General features: G+C 47.8%; 1 protein-coding gene across 2 annotated transcripts in view; it reads left to right on the top strand.

Annotated features, from left to right (window-relative positions):
* LNX2 (ligand of numb-protein X 2) overlaps positions 1 to 19,625 on the top strand; it is a 374,999-nt gene that overhangs the window by 292,905 nt on the left and 62,469 nt on the right. For both annotated transcript variants that reach the window (XM_063951718.1, XM_063951717.1), the window contains exon 4: positions 9,377 to 9,576. In XM_063951718.1, coding sequence (XP_063807788.1) covers positions 9,377 to 9,576 — 200 coding nt within the window. The remainder of the gene's footprint in view (positions 1 to 9,376; positions 9,577 to 19,625) is intronic.

Below are 19,625 nucleotides of genomic sequence, written 5' to 3'. Positions count from 1 at the left end.
AATTGGGCAAAACCATGTGCACTGCAGGGGAGGCAGATTTAACATGTGCAGAGAGCGTTAGATTTGAGTGGGTTATTTTATTTCTGTGCAGGGTAAATACTGGCTGCTTTATTTTTACACTGCAAATTAGATTGCAGATTGAACACACCCCACCCAAATCTAACTCTCTCTGCACATGTTAAATCTGCCTCCCCTGCAGTGCACATGGTTTTACCCAGTTGCGAACTAAATTCCTGCTGCGATCAACTTGGAATTACCCCCATGGGGCAATAGGATTTTGTAGTAATCATTGGAGAGGCCGTCCGGTACCGGCGCCTTTCCAGTTTTCAATGCCTTAATCACCCTTTCCACATCCTCCCCCGAGACGGGTGCCATAAGGGAAGAGGCCTGTCTGTCAGACATCTGAGGTAAACTCATATTAGCCCAAAAGGCCTCTTTATTGGGCAAGTTACTAGGAGGCTGAGAATACAGTTGGGAATAAAAAGAACTCAACACCTCTGTTATCTTGACATTAGTCCGGACCCTAGTACCGTCACTAGTGCGGAGGGATTTAATTACCGAAGAAGAGTGACGCCCTTTCAATAGGAAGGACATTAATTTACCCCGTTTATTACCATATCTATGAAAGGAGGCATTCCTATAAAAAGTGTGCTTGGCTTCCAAGTGGTTCAGAATATTATCAAAAACTGCCTTTTTATTATTATAATCAGCCCTATTAGTTGGGGTTGAGGATTGCTTAAACCTTTGAAAGGAAGTCGTCAAGTTCGCCTGGGCTTCCAAGTATGAGCCGTCTATTTGCCTATCCCTGTGTGCACAGTAAGACATAATAACCCCTCTCATGACGGTCTTAGACGCCTGCCAGAACGTCAGAGGCTTCTCGGACTCACAACTAGCGTTATTACTCTTATAGTCTAGCCATGCCGCTTCCAACATGTTACGAAATTTCAATGAATTAGCCAGATATGCCGGGAACCGCCACTGCCTAACCGGGCCCTTATCTACGTGCACAGACAGTTTCATCCAACATAGGGCATGATCCGAAATACTAACAGCCTCGATCCCAGCATCCATAACCTTAGGGAACATATGTTCTGACAACAACAGGTAGTCAATGCGGGAGAGCGTACCATACGCCGCTGACAAGCATGTATAATCCCGTTCTAGCGGATTGCACGCTCTCCACACATCCACCACCCGCAGCCGGCGTGTTAAATACTGAATACCCACTTTCGGGGTGCTAGTCCCCCGACTCGAAGCCACATTCTTATCCAAAACATGAGACGAAACCACATTGAAATCCCCCCTAGCACAATGTTGGAATCTACATGACCATATAGTTTGTTCAGCATATCTAAGAAAAATACTTTGGGGCGGTTATTCGGAGCATATATGTTACAAAACAATAAGCGTGTGCAATCTACTGTGACGTCTGCAATAACATACCGACCCTGCGGGTCAACATTTACAGAATGAATAGTATGAGATAGTGACTGTCTAATCAGTATGGCCACTCCCCGTGCCTTAGAGGAGTATGGGGCCGAGGCCAACACTGACCACCGAAGTGTGTTAAGTTTGGCTATCTCTAGAGGGAGGAGGTGCGTTTCCTGCAGGAATGCTATATCCATGCGGAGCTTGTTCAGATACATAAGAATTTTTTTCCTCTTAGCCGGGGAGTTAATACCCCCCAAATTCCATGTGCTAATTGTTAGAGACGACATGCAGCTAATCTAAATAGACCCAATGAAGTGATGACGAGTACATAAAGGAAGTGGTGGTCCAGCCACCGCTGCTCCATCCACCGCGACGCTTGAGCAAACATACAGGGGGGACAAGACAAGACACAGAGAGGGTGACAACACATAGAAAAAAAAAGACAAAACAGGACAAGAGGCAACAACTCGCCTCCACCGTCCAAGAAATAAGAACTTCCAGCCATATAGGAATCTGTAAGGCTAACTTCAAACATGGCGTGCTTACCCCTAGCACACCCCGGCCAATAGCGACATTCAAAGAGATAAATGAGAATCCCAGCTTCCACCCAGCCCAACTTAACAAATTAAACTGAGGCCAAAGAAAAGAGGGTGTCTGGTACTTATAAACTAGATGAGAATCATTTAGGCAGTTATTCCCCGTTCCTGGGTATCATACATATAGCAGGCATATGAGCAGTCCCGGCCGGAACCCCCAGGCCATCCATCAAGTAACGCGTGCAACCCCCAGCTCAGGGCCTATGATGTGGAACGTGGAGAAGTAGGAGAAGACGAATGTCCCGATTTCCTTCCTTCAGACAGATAACTAGCTGCATCAGCTACATTAGAAAAGTCACGAAAGGAGTCCCCCTCAAAGAGCCGTAAACGTGCAGGGTACAACAGTGCAAACTTCCTGCCCTCCTGGACCAGGCGAGAGCAAATCTGGGAGAAATCCTTGCGAGCTCGGGATACTTCTGCAGAGTAATCCTGAAAGAGACGAATGTCCCCAACATCCCATGCAAGAGTCCTGTGTCTCCTGGAAACAGACCAAATAGCTTTTTTATGAAGAAAGTTTAAACAGCGAAAGATCACCACACGTGGCCTCGCGTTTTGACCTGACCTGGGCGGTCCTAAGCAGTGGGCCCTCTCCACTAGCATGTCTGCACATGTGTCTTGGATTTCCAACAACTCCGGGAGGGACACTTGTAAAAAACGATATAGGTCTGGCCAGTGGCGTAAGTTCGTCACAGTTGCCCGGAGGCAAGATAAATATTGGTGCCCCCCTATTTCCTACATTAAGATAAATGTGTGTGTGTGTGTGTGTGTGTGTGTGTGTGTGTGTGTGTGTGTGTGTGTGTAGAGTTTTCTGAAAAAAATGTATATACTGTATTTATACATTTAATTGTCTTTTATTTAAAATCACACATTTCTTAGCAGTCATACCCAGGATTAGAACACATGACCTGTTACACTAACAGCAGACACTTAACTGATGGAGTTATTTGCTCCTGTAGAGGAAGCATGAGAATTCTAACTATATGAAGTTACGTGTAATTGTCAGAGAAGTATCTTCATATAGTTAAAATTCTCATATTTACTATACAGGAGCAAACAGCTTCATCAGTAAGGTGTCTGCTTCCAGTGTAATAGGTTGTGGTTTCTAATCTTTGGTGTGATACTTGTAAAATGTGTATATTCAGTATAATAAAGAGGGTGTGATTTGTAAGGTGCAGGGACCAGTGAGGAAGTTGGCCACTGAAAAGACAGCAACAGCTATCAATTAACTTAATTTAATGGTGTCACAGAATGGGAGGAGAGGTGCCCCCCTTCAGAGCAAGAGCCCGGCGGCAGATGACTCCGTTGCCTCCCAGAGTTCTGCCTCTGGGTCTGGCCCTTTAAGAGATTCTGCTAGGCCCATGATCCTGAGGTTATTCCTCCTCGACCTGTTTTCCAGGTCGTCTAATTTATTCATAACTTGGTAATGAGATTTCTGCATAGTGTCAGCATTCGTTTTTAATTCTGCCACGTCTTGGAATACTTCCCCCAATCTTTGCTCAGTGGATAATACCCTCTGGGACAGCGGTTTCATCTGAGACTTAATGTCCTGTGCCACCTGCATCAGCTTAGCAGCATGCGCGTCCATGAGGGGCCCCATTGTTACGTGGATTGCTTTCACTACATCCTCATATGAAACTGGGGCTGCAGGGTCAGGAGAGGCAGGCCGAGATCTATCATCCAGCTGCTGTGTGCCCTCCAGTGTGTCCGGTGCGGCGGCCATGTTGGATTCTGCCTGGCACCGCTCAGAGCGGGATCTTTGCTGCTTTGCCGGCATGGGAGAGGTGAGAAACTTCTCCATAAGGTGGAGGAGACCTTCCCCTCACCAAGGCTGCGGGAACAGCCGGGATTGGAGCCGCGAACGCGGCGCTGCGTGCTGTGCTGGCCGGGGTAGCAGCGGAGCTCTCACACCAGGCACCCGATCACATGGGAGCCGGAACCGGAAGTCAAGTGGTATGCATTTTTATGTTGTATTGTGCATCAGCACTTCTGCATTCTGGGAATGTCTGTGTAAAACGTCCATACCCATAAGATATATATGTCTTTTATTAGTGTGAAAATCAATCACAGTTTTGCTCAGTGTAGATACCCGAGGTACTCAAACATCTTAAATGTTATTTTGGCTCTATTTAATGTGATTACAAAAAATTATACTGTCCCAATGTTTCTAAGCAATCATTACCAGCAGCATTCTTTCCTGGAATACACGGCATAAACCTGATCAGTATTAGGGCTGGCTCAATGTATTTCTCAGATTGTGTACAATCTTGCCCAAAAAAATGCAAAATCATGCACTTGGGCCTCAAAAACCCAAAGACTAAATATAGTATTAACGTCACTCTACTGGGAACTACTGAGGAGAAAAAGGATCTAGGAGTCACCATTTCAGGTGACTTAATTGCAGATATGCAATGTGATTCCCCTTTCACACCAAAGTCCTGGGTCTAACCCGGGATTTGGAACATGGTTCAAAAAAGGGTCAGACGCGGGACAGACCGTTTTCAGACTGCGGCGCCGACAGGGCTGGATTAAGCCGGAGCACTTAAAACAGGGGGGCCCTGGGGAAGGGGGATGTATATTAGATTGTGTATAATTCCCAACATGATCCATTCCAGGAGGCATAAAATGCTGTCTACCTTGACTTCCCTCTTACACCCAGATAGGGATCCCCAGACACCCAGTGGGGTAGTAGTAGAAGCTGGAATCCCTAGGTCACTTACAGCTCTCTCTCCCTTCCTATCTATCCTCTGATTGAGAAGCTTCGTTGGTAGCCCATGAAACCTGTTACTCCTGTGTCTCAATTTGCACTGCATACTGTCCTGCTCACATTCTGCCTGCATTGTTCTGCTGCTGAACAAGAGGAAAAGCTAGTGATGTCACTGCACTCCGACCAGGGGGCCCCTAACAGAGGGGGTCTCGGGGTACAGAATACCCTGTGCCTCCACGTTAATATGGCTATGGACGCCGACTTGGGCTATTCCCAGGTCAGCGATGTTCACACTGTATACGAGTGCAGTGAAACTCTTCTGCCAGCGCTTGGAGATTACATCATCTCCAAGTCCCAAGGATTCGGCTCCCCCGCTGCTATGAACAGGACACAGGTTGTATGACGCAGGTTGGACCGTTGACACAGCGCCGTAACCCAGTTTCTTACTAGACCGAGTTGGATTACTGGGTTACTGGACCCGGGTTATTTTTCAAGGGACCCTCTCACACTGAGGAATGACCCAACTTAACCTGTCAATAACCCTGGTCGAAGCTGCGGTGTGAAAGGGGTAGAACAAAGAGAGGAATCAGTAACAGGAAGAAAGAAGTAATAATTTATAGGTCATTGGTACGGCCTCATCTAGAATACTGTTCAGTTCTGGAGGCCATATCTCCAGAAGGATATAAATACATTAGAGGTGAAGGGCAACTAAATAGTGCATGGCCTACATCTCAAAACTTACCCGGAAAGACTAAAATATCTATAGTTTGGAGCAGATAAGGATGGACATGATAGAAACTTTCAAATACACTGCTCAAAAAAATAAAGGGAACACTAAAATAACACATCCTAGATCTGAATGAATGAAATATTCTTATTAAATACTTTGTTCTTTACATAGTTGAATGTGCTGACAACAAAATCACACAAAAATTATCAATGGAAATCAAATTTATTAACCCATGGAGGTCTGGATTTGGAGTCACACTCAAAATTAAAGTGGAAAAACACACTACAGGCTGATCCTACTTTGATGTAATGTCCTTAAAACAAGTCAATATGAGGCTCAGTAGTGTGTGTGCCTCCACGTGCCTGTATGACCACCCTACAACCCACACAAGTGGCTCAAGTAGTGCAGCTCATCCAGGATGGCACATCAATGCGAGCTGTGGCAAGAAGGTTTGCTGTGTCTATCAGTGTAGTGTCCATGGAGGCGCTACCAGGAGACAGGCCAGTACATCAGAAAACGTGGAGGAGGCCGTAGGAGGGCAACAACCCAGCAGCAGGACCGCTACCTCCGCCTTTGTGCAAGGAGGAACAGGAGGAGCACTGCCAGAGCCCTGCAAAATAACCTCCAGCAAGCCACAAATGTGCACGTGTCTACTCAAACGATCAGAAACAGACTTCATGAGGGTGGTATGAGGGCCCGACGTCCACAGGTGGGGGTTGTGCTTACAGCCCAACACCGTGCAGAACGTTTGGCATTTGCCAGAGAACACCAAGATTGGAAAATTCGCCACTGGCGCCCGGTGCTCTTCACAGATGAAAGCAGGTTCTCACTGAGCACATGTGACAGACGTGACAGAGTCTGGAGACGCCAAGGAGAACGTTCTGCTGCCAGCAACATCCTCCAGCATGACCAGTTTGTCAGTGGGTCAGTAATGGTGTGGGGTGGCATTTCTTTGGGGGGCCGCACAGCCCTCCATGTGCTCGCCAGAGGTAGCCTGACTGCCATTAGGTACCGAGATGAGATCCTCAGACCCCTTGTGAGACCATATGCTGGTGCTGTTGGCCCTGGGTTTCTCCTAATGCAAGACAATGCTAGACCTCATGTGGCTGGAGTGTGTCAGCAGTTCCTGCAAGACGAAGGCATTGATGCTATGGACTGGCCCGCCTGTTCCCCAGACCTGAATCCAATTGAGCACATCTGGGACATCATGTCTCGCTCCATCCACCAACGACTGTCCAGGAGTTGGCGGATGCTTTAGTCCTGGTCTGGGAGGAGACCCCTCAGGAACCATCTGCCACCTCATCAGGACCATGCCCAGGCGTTGTAGGGAGGTCATAAAGGCACGTGGAGGCCACACACACTACTGAGCCTCATTTTGACTTGTTTTAAGGACATTACATCAAAGTTGGATAAGCCTGTAGTGTGTTTTTCCACTTTAATTTTGAGTGTGACTCCAAATCCAGACCTCCATGGGTTAATAAATTTGATTTCCATTGATCATTTTTGTGTGATTTTGTTGTCAGCACATTCAACTATGTAAAGAACAAAGTATTTAATAAGAATATTTCATTCATTCAGATCTAGGATGTGTTATTTTAGTGTTCCCTTTATTTTTTTGAGCAGTGTATATAAAAGGTGCAAGTGGGAAACATTCTTCAATGGAAGAGAAGTATTAGAACACAAGGATATACACTGATACTGAAGGGAGGTAGGTTCAGGGGAAATTTTAGAAAAAAAATTAATTCCTAGAAATGGTAGTGGATAACTAGAATAGCATCCCATCAGAGGTGGTAGAGGATAATACAATAGAGCAATTTAAACATGTTTGGGATAGACATAATGATATCCTTACAAATAGCTGAGGATCAAATTGGTTTTGAGCTTCTTATAAGATTAAAAAAGGATCAGACTAGATGGGCCAAGAGGTTCTTATCTGCTGTCAAATTCTATGTTTCTATCTTTCCAACATTATAAGAGGTGGGGGGGTTCTCAGTTTCCATCCAATCTTTATATATAGCATGTCTTTCTTGCATGCGATCGCAATCTAACTACTCACACATGCACGCAGCCATTTCAGCACTTCTGCTATCGGTGCTGAATTAGGCCCTTAGCTCAGAACTGTTTAATTGGGAAAATGAGCATTTTTTTACTGTTTCTTGTAAATTATTTGGGCACTAAGGACACTGTTCTACTGAGGTCTGTGGATACTATGGGGCTCCAACCAATCAGCTCAGTCTTGTGTTTGAAAAATGACAGGAGCTGATTGGTTGGAGCAGCCTTTAAGATCAGTAACAAGTGATAACAAGAATATCACTCATTATAAAGTATGCCCCTATATATGTAATTTAGCTGGACAAGCTTTAGGCTAGCTCCCACTAATCAATAAATGAAACTTAAATATATCCATATAAAAAATATCATCCCCTGTCCTGAACATTACGGCATTACATTTAGTAGAAAGTGGCTCATCCAGTCAGCTTCCAGCCACAAACTCTGGGCAGGGCCATTTGCATTGAATCTCAATAAGGCTTTGAGAGTGGCTCTGCAGTGAGTGTGAGTAGCTCTTAGCCATGAAGGGGAAGCCGACACCGGCACGTAATTCCCACTCGGTTGGTGGGTCCACACCACCAACCAAGTGGGAATAGAACCTGCCACGAGGCCCGAAGCACGGGGACTCACTGCCGGTATTCTGGCAGACGGGTTGCCGCTGTTGGTAAACTGACAGCCAGCATCCCATCTGCTGGTATATCATACCGTACCCCCACAAGGCTCTACATGGTGGAAGCTAGTCCAGGAGCTCTATCATTTTTATTTCATCATATTAATTGAGGTACATTAGGCATGTACAATACATAATTTTAAACCTTTCTGTATAATATAGCAGTGTTTTCCAAACTCTGTCCTCAAGGCAGCCTAGCAGTCCAGGTTTTAAGGATATCCATGCTTGAGTACAGGTGTTAATTATTACCTCAGTTATTTTGATTTACACATCTGTGATCACATATGATCTATAAAACCTGTACTGTTAGGGTGCCCTGAGGACTGAGAAGCATATGTATCAAAGCTTGGAGAAATATAAAGTACCAGCCAATCAGCTACTGTCGTTTTACAGGCGGTATTTGAAAAATTACAGGAGCTAATTGGACGATGCTTCCACTTTATCTTTCTCCAAGCTTTGATAAATATCCCTCAAAGTCTTCTTTCTTCTCCATCTTTCACTCTCCCTCTGAGGTATATTCTGGGCGACCTCCCCCCTCACCTTCTGCCATTGGAGACATCGTCTGTATGATCTTCAGAAAGATGGCGCATGCAGATAGCAAAGACTCTTTCTCATTGCCAGAGTCTTTGCTGATACCAGCACTGACACCATCTTTCTGAACCTCATGGCATATGGTGCCACCTGTAGATAATATTCGGGGCACCCACTGCAGCCAGCCTGTGGGGTCTCTTTGCAGTGCAGGATTTGCGGTCCATTATCCCCGTGCACCCATTATAGATACTGCTGTCCCTCCTTCTGGGACTCACCAATGGGTAACTTTATTATTGGTCTCTTGCAGACGTCACACAAACTTTCCCCACAACCAGCTACAATTGTTATTCCTCTATCTTATGTATCAGTTGTTTGCACCTTTCAACAGTAAGCACCTTTGGGAAGCACCGTCTTTGTTGTTTTATGTACTGTATTTGTTTCATGGCCCCCTCAGGTACATCACTGCGTCATAAGTGGATGCTTTATAAATAAATTACTATACTAATAGTGAAACAAGTTAAAGATAGCAATGCACTGTACACTTTGTTGTAGTTGTGTTTAATAAATCATACGGTTGTGGAATGAAGAGCAGTATTGATCCCTGCAGAGTATTGATCCGGGCAGGCAGTGAACCATGCTTTTCTTTGTTTGCTTCTATTTGATAGCCACAAACCCCGCAGCGAGTTTGCCGGAGGGAGAAATTACCACAATTGAAATTCACCGCTCCAATCCCTACATTGAGCTGGGGATCAGCATCGTAGGTGGCAACGAGACACCTTTGATAAACATTGTCATCCAAGAAATATATCGGGACGGCATCATTGCCAGGGATGGAAGACTATTGGCTGGCGACCAAATACTTCAAGTAAGCTGCTGGAATATTACCTTTTATCCCTGTCATTCAAAAACATGATACGTTATATAACTAAAGAAGTCGCTAATTGCACTTTCTATTCTAACATTGACAATGGTAAGTGAAGTGTGAGCATTTTCAGCAGCAGCTGGTCTGCAGAGTGTTTGCCGCCAGAGAAACAGTAACATATAAACATTTGATGCTTAGTTTATTAGTACATTAATCTTTACTTTAATGCGGTAATAATCCAGCTAGACCTCTGCGTGCAGTAATTGCATGCTGAGATAGCACATGGAGTGTCTTTCCATAACCCGTGCCGATCAGGGTGACAGTACCACGGGCACCCGGAGCGTAGGAGTCTCACTGACATACTCCATAATAATGGAATATTTTATCATACATGCATAGTTAGATTTAGCGGTTTTATATGTAGCAAACAAATGTGTCTGACTATGGGGTGTTTTAAGTGCATACAGTCAGGAATATGCATCTAGATTTTTTTCTCGTTAGTTAGGTCAGTGTCCCACATAGATGATGGCTAATGAATAATAATGAGGCCAGCAGATACACAGAATACATATTTTTAGAAAATATGTAGCACATTTTTAACCCACACAACTATAAGGTGGGGAAGAGAGATAGATTCAAAGAGTTGATGGCATCCGGCAGGGCACATACACCGGCCAAGCGTATAGGTAAGTCGTCAGTTTAAGCTTATGGGCTTTGTTGCTGTCTGTAACTGACAAGCTAATTGCTCTTTTAAATGATACAATATTGAGGCCTAAATTTAAAGATCACATTGCAACTGATGGTCATGATGTTTGCAACGGTCATCTGAGTAAGCTGAAGATGCAGAGCCTGGCCTTGACACTCCTAGAAAATGCCGGCGGCCTGTCACTCAGGCTGCAGCTTGGGGGCACAGTGTGCGATCAGCATGTGTGCCAAACGGGTCCTGCGCAAGCACAGTTCACCCACTAACGGAGATGTTTCCCTACATCACTGAATCAGGCCTTAAGTACACTATTCAGGGTAAAAAGCCAAAAGACAGGTCTGATCTACGACTTTGGGCCTGATTCTGATTTACAAGTAAAGCAAAGAAAAGCAAGTAACTGTGCACATTGGCAAAACCATGTTGCACTGTAGGTGGGGCATATGTAACATGTGCAGAGAGATTTAGTTATGAGTGTGGTATAGCCAAACTGAAATCTAAATGACAGTGTAAAAATAAAGATGTCTAACATTTGTGGGCTGCATGCAAAAGCAGCCAGTATTTGCCCTGCACAGATAAAATACAAATGTATTTGCTCCTATTACATTGCAAAAGGGTTTGTTCTAGATACAAAGTTATACCCCTTTTACATTGAGCGAAAAAAACTGATGTAAGCCGGGGTGATCCGGGTCATGGTTCATTGTGAACCTGGGTCCCAATTGTCGGGGCTTCGACCCTGGTTACTACCAGGGTTATTCCTGAGTCCCACCCGGATAGCCTCCACTGTGAAGCATGACCCAGGTCATGCCTAAATGGAGCTGATTGGCGAGCTCAGTAGGAAGACCCTGGTCACTGGAAGACCGGGGTCCGGTGTAAATATAAATCTTTACTTCTATTACATCTTTACAAATTCCTCATGAATAGTGTATGGTTGCATGATCCATACCTGTGCATAGTATTTACCATTATTTCTACCAGAGGGTGTGAGGCCACACCTTCTATGTTTGTCTACGCCCTTTTCAGTGCCCACACCCCATGGTCGTCTCATTGGTACCTCTTTGTACTTTACTTCAAGCAGTGAACCCAAAGACGACACTGTCATCGTGAGATTATTGCTCTGTCTCTATATTGCTATTGCTATAGTGAGATGATTGCCCCAGCTCACTACTCACTGTAGGGTATCTCTTCCCTTGTTGTGCACTCGGAACCACTCAATGCTCACAGGTGGATAGTGCTGACACACATCCTCCTGTTAGGATGCCTATCAGACTGGATACTTATTCTCCCGCATGTTCTGGCTCAGTGACATACAGTATTTGTCAGGCTGACAGCACCTTTCTGTGTGTCCTGGAACGCCTCACACTAAACTAAGAATTCAGGCCTGAAAAGTTAAGTCTTGAAGGTGAGGTAGAAGTTTTTTAATCCAGATTTTAATCTAATCTATATGCACCAGAGAGGCTATTTAAATGCTTCACTTTTATCAATAATAGGATTTTACTTACCGGTAAATCTATTTCTCGTAGTCCGTAGTGGATGCTGGGGACTCCGTAAGGACCATGGGGAATAGACGGGCTCCGCAGGAGACATGGGCACTTTAAGAAAGAATTTAGATTCTGGTGTGCTCTGGCTCCTCCCTCTATGTCCCTCCTCCAGACCTCAGTTAGAGAAACTGTGCCCGGAAGAGCTGAGAGTACAAGGAAAGGATTTTGGTAATCCAGGGCAAGATACATACCAGCCACACCAATCACACCGTATAACTTGTGAAAAACTTACCCAGTCAACAGTATGAACAACAACAGAGCATCACTACAACCCTGATGCAACTATAACATAACCCTTATTGCAGCAATAACTATATACAAGTATTGCAGAAGAAGTCCGCACTTGGGACGGGCGCCCAGCATCCACTACGGACTACGAGAAATAGATTTACCGGTAAGTAAAATCCTATTTTCTCGAACGTCCTAGTGGATGCTGGGGACTCCGTAAGGACCATGGGGATTATACCAAAGCTCCCAAACGGGCGGGAGAGTGCGGATGACTCTGCAGCACCGATTGAGCAAACACAAGGTCCTCCTCAGCCAGGGTATCAAACTTATAGAACTTTGCAAAAATGTTTGAACCTGACCAAGTAGCCGCTCGGCACAGCTGTAATGCCGAGACCCCTCGGGCAGCCGCCCAAGAAGAGCCCATCTTCCTAGTGGAATGGGCCTTAACTGATTTTGGCAGCGGCAATCCAGCCGCAGAATGAGCCTGCTGAATCGTATTACAGATCCAGCGAGCAATAGTTTGCTTTGAAGCAGGCGCCCCAAGCTTGTTGGAAGCATACAGGATAAACAGATTCTGTTTTCCTGACCCTAGCCGTTCTGGCTACATAAACCTTCAAAGCCCTGACCACATCAAGTAACTCGGAATCCTCCAAGTCAGTAGTAGCCACAGGCACCCCAATAGGTTGGTTTATATGAAAGGATGAAACCACCTTCGGCAGAAATTGTGGGCGGGTCCGCAATTCTGCTCTATCCGCATGGAAAACCAGATAGGGGCTTTTATGTGACAAAAGCCGCTAATTCTGACACACGCCTAGCCGAAGCCAAGGCTAGCAGCATGACCACCTTCCACGTGAGACATTTCAATTCCATCGTTTTGAGTGGTTCAAACCAGTGGGATTTCAGGAAACTCAACACCACGTTAAGATCCCAAGGTGCCACTGGAGGCACAAAAGGGGGCTGAATATGCAGCACTCCCTTTACAGCGTCTGAACTTGAGGTAGAGAAGTCAACTCCTTTTGAAAGAAAATGGATAGGGCCGAAAGCTGGACCTTAATGGACCCCAATTTTAGGCCCAAATTCACTCCTGACTGTAGGACGTGAAGGAAACGGCCCAGCTGGAATCCCTCCATAGGGGCATTCCTGGCCTCACACCAAGCAACATATTTTCGCCATATACGGTGATAATGTTGAGTTGTCACGTCCTTCCTAGCCTCTATCAGCGTAGGAATGACCTCATCCGGAATGCCTTTTTCTGCTAGGATCCGGCGTTCAACCGCCATGCCGTCAAACGCAGCCGCGGTAAGTCTTGGAACAGACAGGGCCCCTGTTGCAACAAGTCCTGTCTTAGAGGCAGAGGCCACGGGTCCTCTGTGAGCATTTCTTGCAGATCTGGATACCAAGTCCTTCTTGGCCAATCCGGAACAATGAGTATTGTTCTCACTCCTCTTTTTCTTATGATTCTCAGCACCTTGGGTATGAGAGGAAGAGGAAGAAATACATAGACCTACTGGAACACCCACGGTGACACCAGTGCGTCCACAGCTATCGCCTGAGGGTCTCATGACCTGGCGCAATACCTCTGTAGCTTTTTGTTGAGGCGGGATGCCATCACGTCCACCTGTGGCAGTTCCCACCGACTTGCAATCTGCGTGAAGACTTCTTGATGAAGTCCCCACTCTCCCGGGTGGAGGTCGTGCCTGCTGAGGAAGTCTGCTTCCCAGCTGTCCACTCATAGAAACATAGAATTTGTCGGCAGATAAGAACCACTTGGCCCATCTAGTCTGCCCCTTATTTTTTTTTATTTTTTTTATATTATTTTTTAACACTAACCTTATTTGATCCTTATTTCTTTGTAAGGATATCCTTATGTCTTTCCCATGCATGTTTAAATTGCTCTACTGTCTTAGCCTCTACCACCTCTGATGGGAGGCTATTCCACTTGTCCACTACCCTTTCTGTGAAATAATTTTTCCGCAAATTTCCCCTGAACCTCCCCCCCTCCAGTCTCAGTGCATGTCCTCGTGTCCTATTGCTTCTCTTCATTTGGAGAATGTTTCCCTCCTGGACTTTGTTAAAACCCTTCATATATTTGAAAGTTTCTATCATGTCCCCCCTTTCCCTTCTCTGCTCCAAACTATACATATTGAGATTTCTTAGTCTTTCTGGGTATGTTTTGTGATGTAGGCCATGCACCATTTTAGTTGCCCTCCTTTGTACAGTTTCTAATGTATTAATATCCTTTTGAAGATATGGCCTCCAGAACTGAATACAGTATTCTAGATGAGGCCGTACCAATGACCTATACAGTGGCATTATTACTTCTTTCTTTCTGCTGCTGATTCCCCTCCCAATGCAGCCAAGCATCTGACTAGCCTTCCTCATTGCCTTGTTACATTGCTTACCTGCTTTTAAGTCATCTGAAACAGTGACTCCTAGATCCCTTTCCTCCTCAGTAGTTTCCAGTATAGTGCCATTAATACTGTATTTAGCTTTAGGATTTTTGAGACCCAAGTGCATGATTTTGCATTTTTTGGCATTAAACTGTAATTGCCAGACTCTTGACCATTCCTCTAGTCTACCTAGATCCTCAATCATTTGTTTTACCCCACCTGGTGTGTCTACCCTGTTGCATACCTTTGTGTCATCTGCAAAAAGGCATACTTTCCCTTTAATGCCATTTGCAATGTCGCCAATAAAGATATTAAAAAGCACTGGTCCAAGTACAGATCCCTGGGGTACTCCACTGGTAACATTTCCCTCCTGTGAATGCACTCCATTTACCACTCCCGAGATGAACACTGCTGACAGTGCGATTACGTGATTCTCCGCCCAGCGAAGAATTCTGGTGGCTTCTGACTGAATCAGAACCGGTTGGTCGCGAAGTAGGGTCTTAGCTTGACGTAGGGCGTTGTATACGGCCCTTAATTCCAGGATGGTGATGTGAAGGCAAGTCTCCTGACTTGACCACAGACCTTGGAAATTCCTTCCCTGTGCGACTGCTCCCCACCCTCGGAGGCTTGCATCCGTGGTCACCAGGACCCAGTCCTGAATGCTGAATCTGCGGCCCTCGAGAAGGTGAGCACTCTGCAGCCACCACAGGAGAGACACCCTGGCCCTGGGGGATAGGGTGATTAACCGATGCATCTGAAGATGAGATCCGGACCACTTGTACAGTAAGTCCCATTGAAAAGGTCCTCGCATGGAACCTGCCGAAGTGAATGGCCTCTTATGATACCACCATCCTTCCCAGGACTCGAGTGCAGTGATGCACTGACACCTGTTTTGGTTTTAATAGGTTCCTGACCAGTGTCATGAGCTCCTGAGCTCTCTCTATCGGGAGATAAACCCTTTTCTGGTCTGTGTCTAGAATCATGCCTAGGAAAGGAAGATGAGCCGTAGGAACCAACTGTGACTTTGGAATATTTAGAATCCAGCCGTGTTGCCGTTACACTTCCAGAGAAAGTGATACGCTGTTCAGCAACTGCTCTCTTAATCTCGCTTTTATGAGGAGATCGTCCAAGTACTGGATAATTGTGACACCTTGCTTCCGCAGGAGCACCATCATTTCCGCCATTACCTTGGTGAAGATTCTCGGGCCGTGAGGAGACCAAACGGCAACGTCTGAAATTGGTAATGACAATCCTGTACCGCAAATCTGAGGTACCCCTGATGAGGTGGATAAATGGGGACATGAAGGTATGCATCCTTTATGTCCAGAGACACCATAAAATCTCCCCCTTTAAGGCTTGCGATGACCGCTCTTAGCGATTCCATCTTGAACTTGAACCTTTTCAGGTATATGTTCAGGGATTTTAAATTCAATATGGGTCTGACCGAACCGTCCGGTTTCGGGACTACAACATGGTCGAATAATAACCCCCTCCTTGTTGAAGGAGGGGAACCTTGACCACTACCTGTTGAAGATACAATTTGTGAATTGCAGTTAACACTATTTCCCTCTCGTGGGGGGAAGCCGGCAGGGCCGTCGGTGAGGGGGCATCTCCTTAAAGTCCAGCTTGTATCCCTGAGACACAATATCAATTGCCCAAGGATCCAACAGGGAGTGAACCCACTTGTGGCTGAAATTACGAAGACGTGCCCCCACCGGGCCTAGCTCCGCCTGTGGAGCCCCAGCGACATGCGGTGGATTTTGTAGAGGCCGGGAAGGACTTCTGTTCCTGGGAACTAGCTGTGTTGTGCAGCTTCTTTCCTCTGCCCCTGCCTCTGGCAAGAAAGGACGCACCTCGGACTTTCTTGTTTCTTTGTGATCGAAAGGCTGCATTTGATAATGTCGTGCTTTCCTAGGCTGTGCAGGAATATAAGGCAAGAGATCAGAATTACCAGCTATAGCTGTGGAGACCAGGTCCGAGATCCCTTCGCCACACAATCCTCAGCCTTCCATATGCCTCTTAAGTCGGCATCACCTGTCCATTGCATATTCTACAGGACACGTCAAGCAGAAATCGACATAGCGTTGACTCTAGAACCCAGTAGACTAATGTCTCTTTGGGCATGTTTTATATATATATATATATATATATATATCTTAAGACAGCATCTTTAATATATGTATCTATATATATATATCTATATATATCTATATATATATATATATCTATATATATATATATATATATCTATATATATATATATATATATATATATACATACTAGGATCTCAATCTCTGCTGATAAGGTACCTGACCACGCTGCTTCAGCGCTATAAACCCATGCCGACACAATCGCCGATCTGAGTAGTGTACCAGAATGTGCACGCTATCTGCAGGATCCCTGAGGATAGCTGTTAAGTCAGGGCTACCTTTTGGGCAAACGAGACACCCTAGGGGAAGATTCCCATCGTATCCTGGCCCTAGTAGGGAAAGGATACTCCCTGAGAATTCTTTGTGGGAAACTGCAGTCTCTTGTCTGGAGATTCCCGCTCTTTTTCATCATGAGAGGAGGGAAATTTACCTCAGCTTTCTTCCCCTTAAACATGTGTACCCTTGTGTCAGGGACAGATGAGTCATCAGTGATATGCAAATCATCTTTTATTACAATAATCATATATTGAATACTTTCCTGCCATTTTGGCTGTAACTTTGCATTATCGTAGTCGACACTGGAGTCAGACTCCGTGTCGATATCAGTGTCTATTATTTTGGATAGTGATCATTGAGAGACTCTGAAGGTCTCTGCGACATAGGGACAGACATGGGTAGATTCCCTGTCTGTTCTCTAATCTTTTGTGCAATAATTTCACCTTAGCACTTAATTACACATATCCAAACAGGTGTCGGCGTTGTCGACGGAGACACCCCTCACACACACATTTGCTCCATCTTCTCCTTAGGGGAGCCTTTTACCTCAGATATGTCGACACACACGTACCGACACATACTCAGGGAATGCTCATCTGAAGACAATTCCCCCACAAGGCCCTTTGGAGAGACGGAGAGAGAATTGACTACATAGGAAAGGAAAGAGTTAAACATCTGGTGAGGGGTGGACCTAGCTGTTAGGAAAGTACAGCCTTTTTTAAGGGGAGGGTTTGATATATATAGGGAAGGTGAGGCCATCTTAGATCTCTTTGGTGGTGATTTGCTTTGGTAGGTGAGTGCTGCAGTGCAGGCATTTGTTTACACATAACTGTGCAAATTTTTACACAGATTACCCCCCCCCCCCTTAGTAGTACTTCCTCCTCTCTACCTTTAATATCCCTGATACAATGTCTGCCCGCCCTCAGCGTGTATTACGGCCCCCGGCTCGGTACCGCGGGAGAGTCCCTCAGTCAGGCGGTCGAGCTGGGCCAGGTGATGAGGTGGGTGGCCTGGGGGACGGGGCTCCGTCCCTCGGGGCCTCCACAAACGCGGGCACGGGCGTTCCACGGCGGGCCAGGTCGGCCTCGCCGCTGGGGGCCGGGCCGGCTGAGGCGGCCAGGCGGGGGCGGCGTGGGGGACCGGAGGTCCTTGCGGGCCGCCCTGAGGTCGACGGGCTACGGCCCTCGCCTAAGGGATCAGTGGAGTCCATGGCGATGTCGGGCGCCCTCGCGCCGCGGAAGGCGCTCCGGAGATGCACCCTCGGCCCCTATCTCTCCTCCCTTGCCGCGGCCGAGTGCAAGTGCCGGGCGGGGAGAGAGGGAGGAACGGGGATCGGGCGGTCGCCGCGCGGGGCCTGTCCGGGAGCCTCGCGCGGCGGCTTTGGACGGAGCACAGGCCGGGATTCCTATGGTGGGAGGAGGTGGGACGCGCGCACGAGGTGCGCGCGCGCCCACGCTCGCACCAGGCGGCGCCGGCCGCGCACGAGTACGCGCAGCGGCGCCGCCAGTACCTCTGTCCCCGCTCCTGACTCCCCGGATGCCAGAGTCCACCAGGGGGAGGGGGCGCAGCAGGGGGGTGCAGCGTCTGTCGCTTGAAGGCGACGCTGGGCGCAGGCGAGTTGCGCTGGCGGATGGGGCCACGGAAAGGAGCAAGAGGGGGGAGCGCGCACAGTATGCGCGTGAGCACTCTGCGGGCAGTACAATTCGCGGGGGAAGGCACGCCGCTGCACCGCAACTTTCTCCGTATTCACAGGCCACTCCTCCTGAGACGGGGTGCAGCGGCCCTCGGGGGAGGAGGGGGGACAGGGAATGGGTCAGCGGCCGCATGGCCGCGAGACGCGCCGCTTCGCGTTACAGCGGGTCCTCCCCGGGATCAGGTGATGTGTCTGATCCGCTAGGCGGCGAGGAGGCGTTCTCCGAGGGGGGGAGTGGGTGGCTCAGTCGGGGGGCCCCCTTTTCCCCGTCGGGTCGGAGGGTGCCGGGTTCCCGGGTCACGTCTGTCAGTCGGCGGGCGCGGGTTCGCGCCCAGGCACGGACCGGAGGCCCTTCGAAGGCCGTGGAAGGGGGTCGCGGCAAGCGGGATCCTCCCGGGGCGCTGGCGTCGGCTCTGGCCACAGTGGTGGAGGCGTTGGGGCCGCTAGCCGCAGTAGCCTCCCCGAGGGCGGGGAGAGATTTCGGCCAGTCTGCGGGAGCCAGTGGGCCTGGCAGGCAGAGGGCCTCAGCGGCGCAGCGGGTGGCACGAGCCTGCCGGGAGCTTGGGGCGGCCGCTGCGGAGCTTGAGCTAGGTACGGAGCAGGATGGACAAGGGCGCGCGCCCACAGCGCCTCCCAGGCGTGGGGCCCGGCGGGCGCCGCAAGTGCGGGCCGGGTCCCCCTCTGCTTTGTCTATTTCAGGGAACCGCGAAGAGGTGGATTTGGCGGACTTCGTGGAGGACGACGCATGGGCTGAAGCGGATGAGGATTCCAGGTCGGAGCGGTCGACTGCATCCGGTGAGTTGGTACAGTCTGTATCGGTTTCAACCACGAGCTCGAGTTCGCGTAGCTTTTCTTCTTCCTCCTCTTCATCTTCTCTGTCGTCGCAGGCGTCCGATGTGGATAGCACTTCCAGGGCAAGGAAGAGGGCGGCGAAATTTGCCAAGCGCGCAGCGAAGCAGCAGAAGAGGCGTAAGCGGCGCCAGCAAGTTAGTGAGGAGGAGCGTAGGGCTAAGATGCGGCGCAATCTGCCTGGGGTCGTGCGCTGCGAGTACACCGCAGTGATGCGGGGACTC

This window comes from Pseudophryne corroboree, chromosome 2 (assembly GCF_028390025.1).
Source record: "Pseudophryne corroboree isolate aPseCor3 chromosome 2, aPseCor3.hap2, whole genome shotgun sequence".
Taxonomy (NCBI): Eukaryota; Metazoa; Chordata; class Amphibia; order Anura; family Myobatrachidae; genus Pseudophryne; species Pseudophryne corroboree.
Note: the sequence above shows the minus strand (reverse complement) of the source record. Positions and strands in the feature narration are given on the sequence as shown.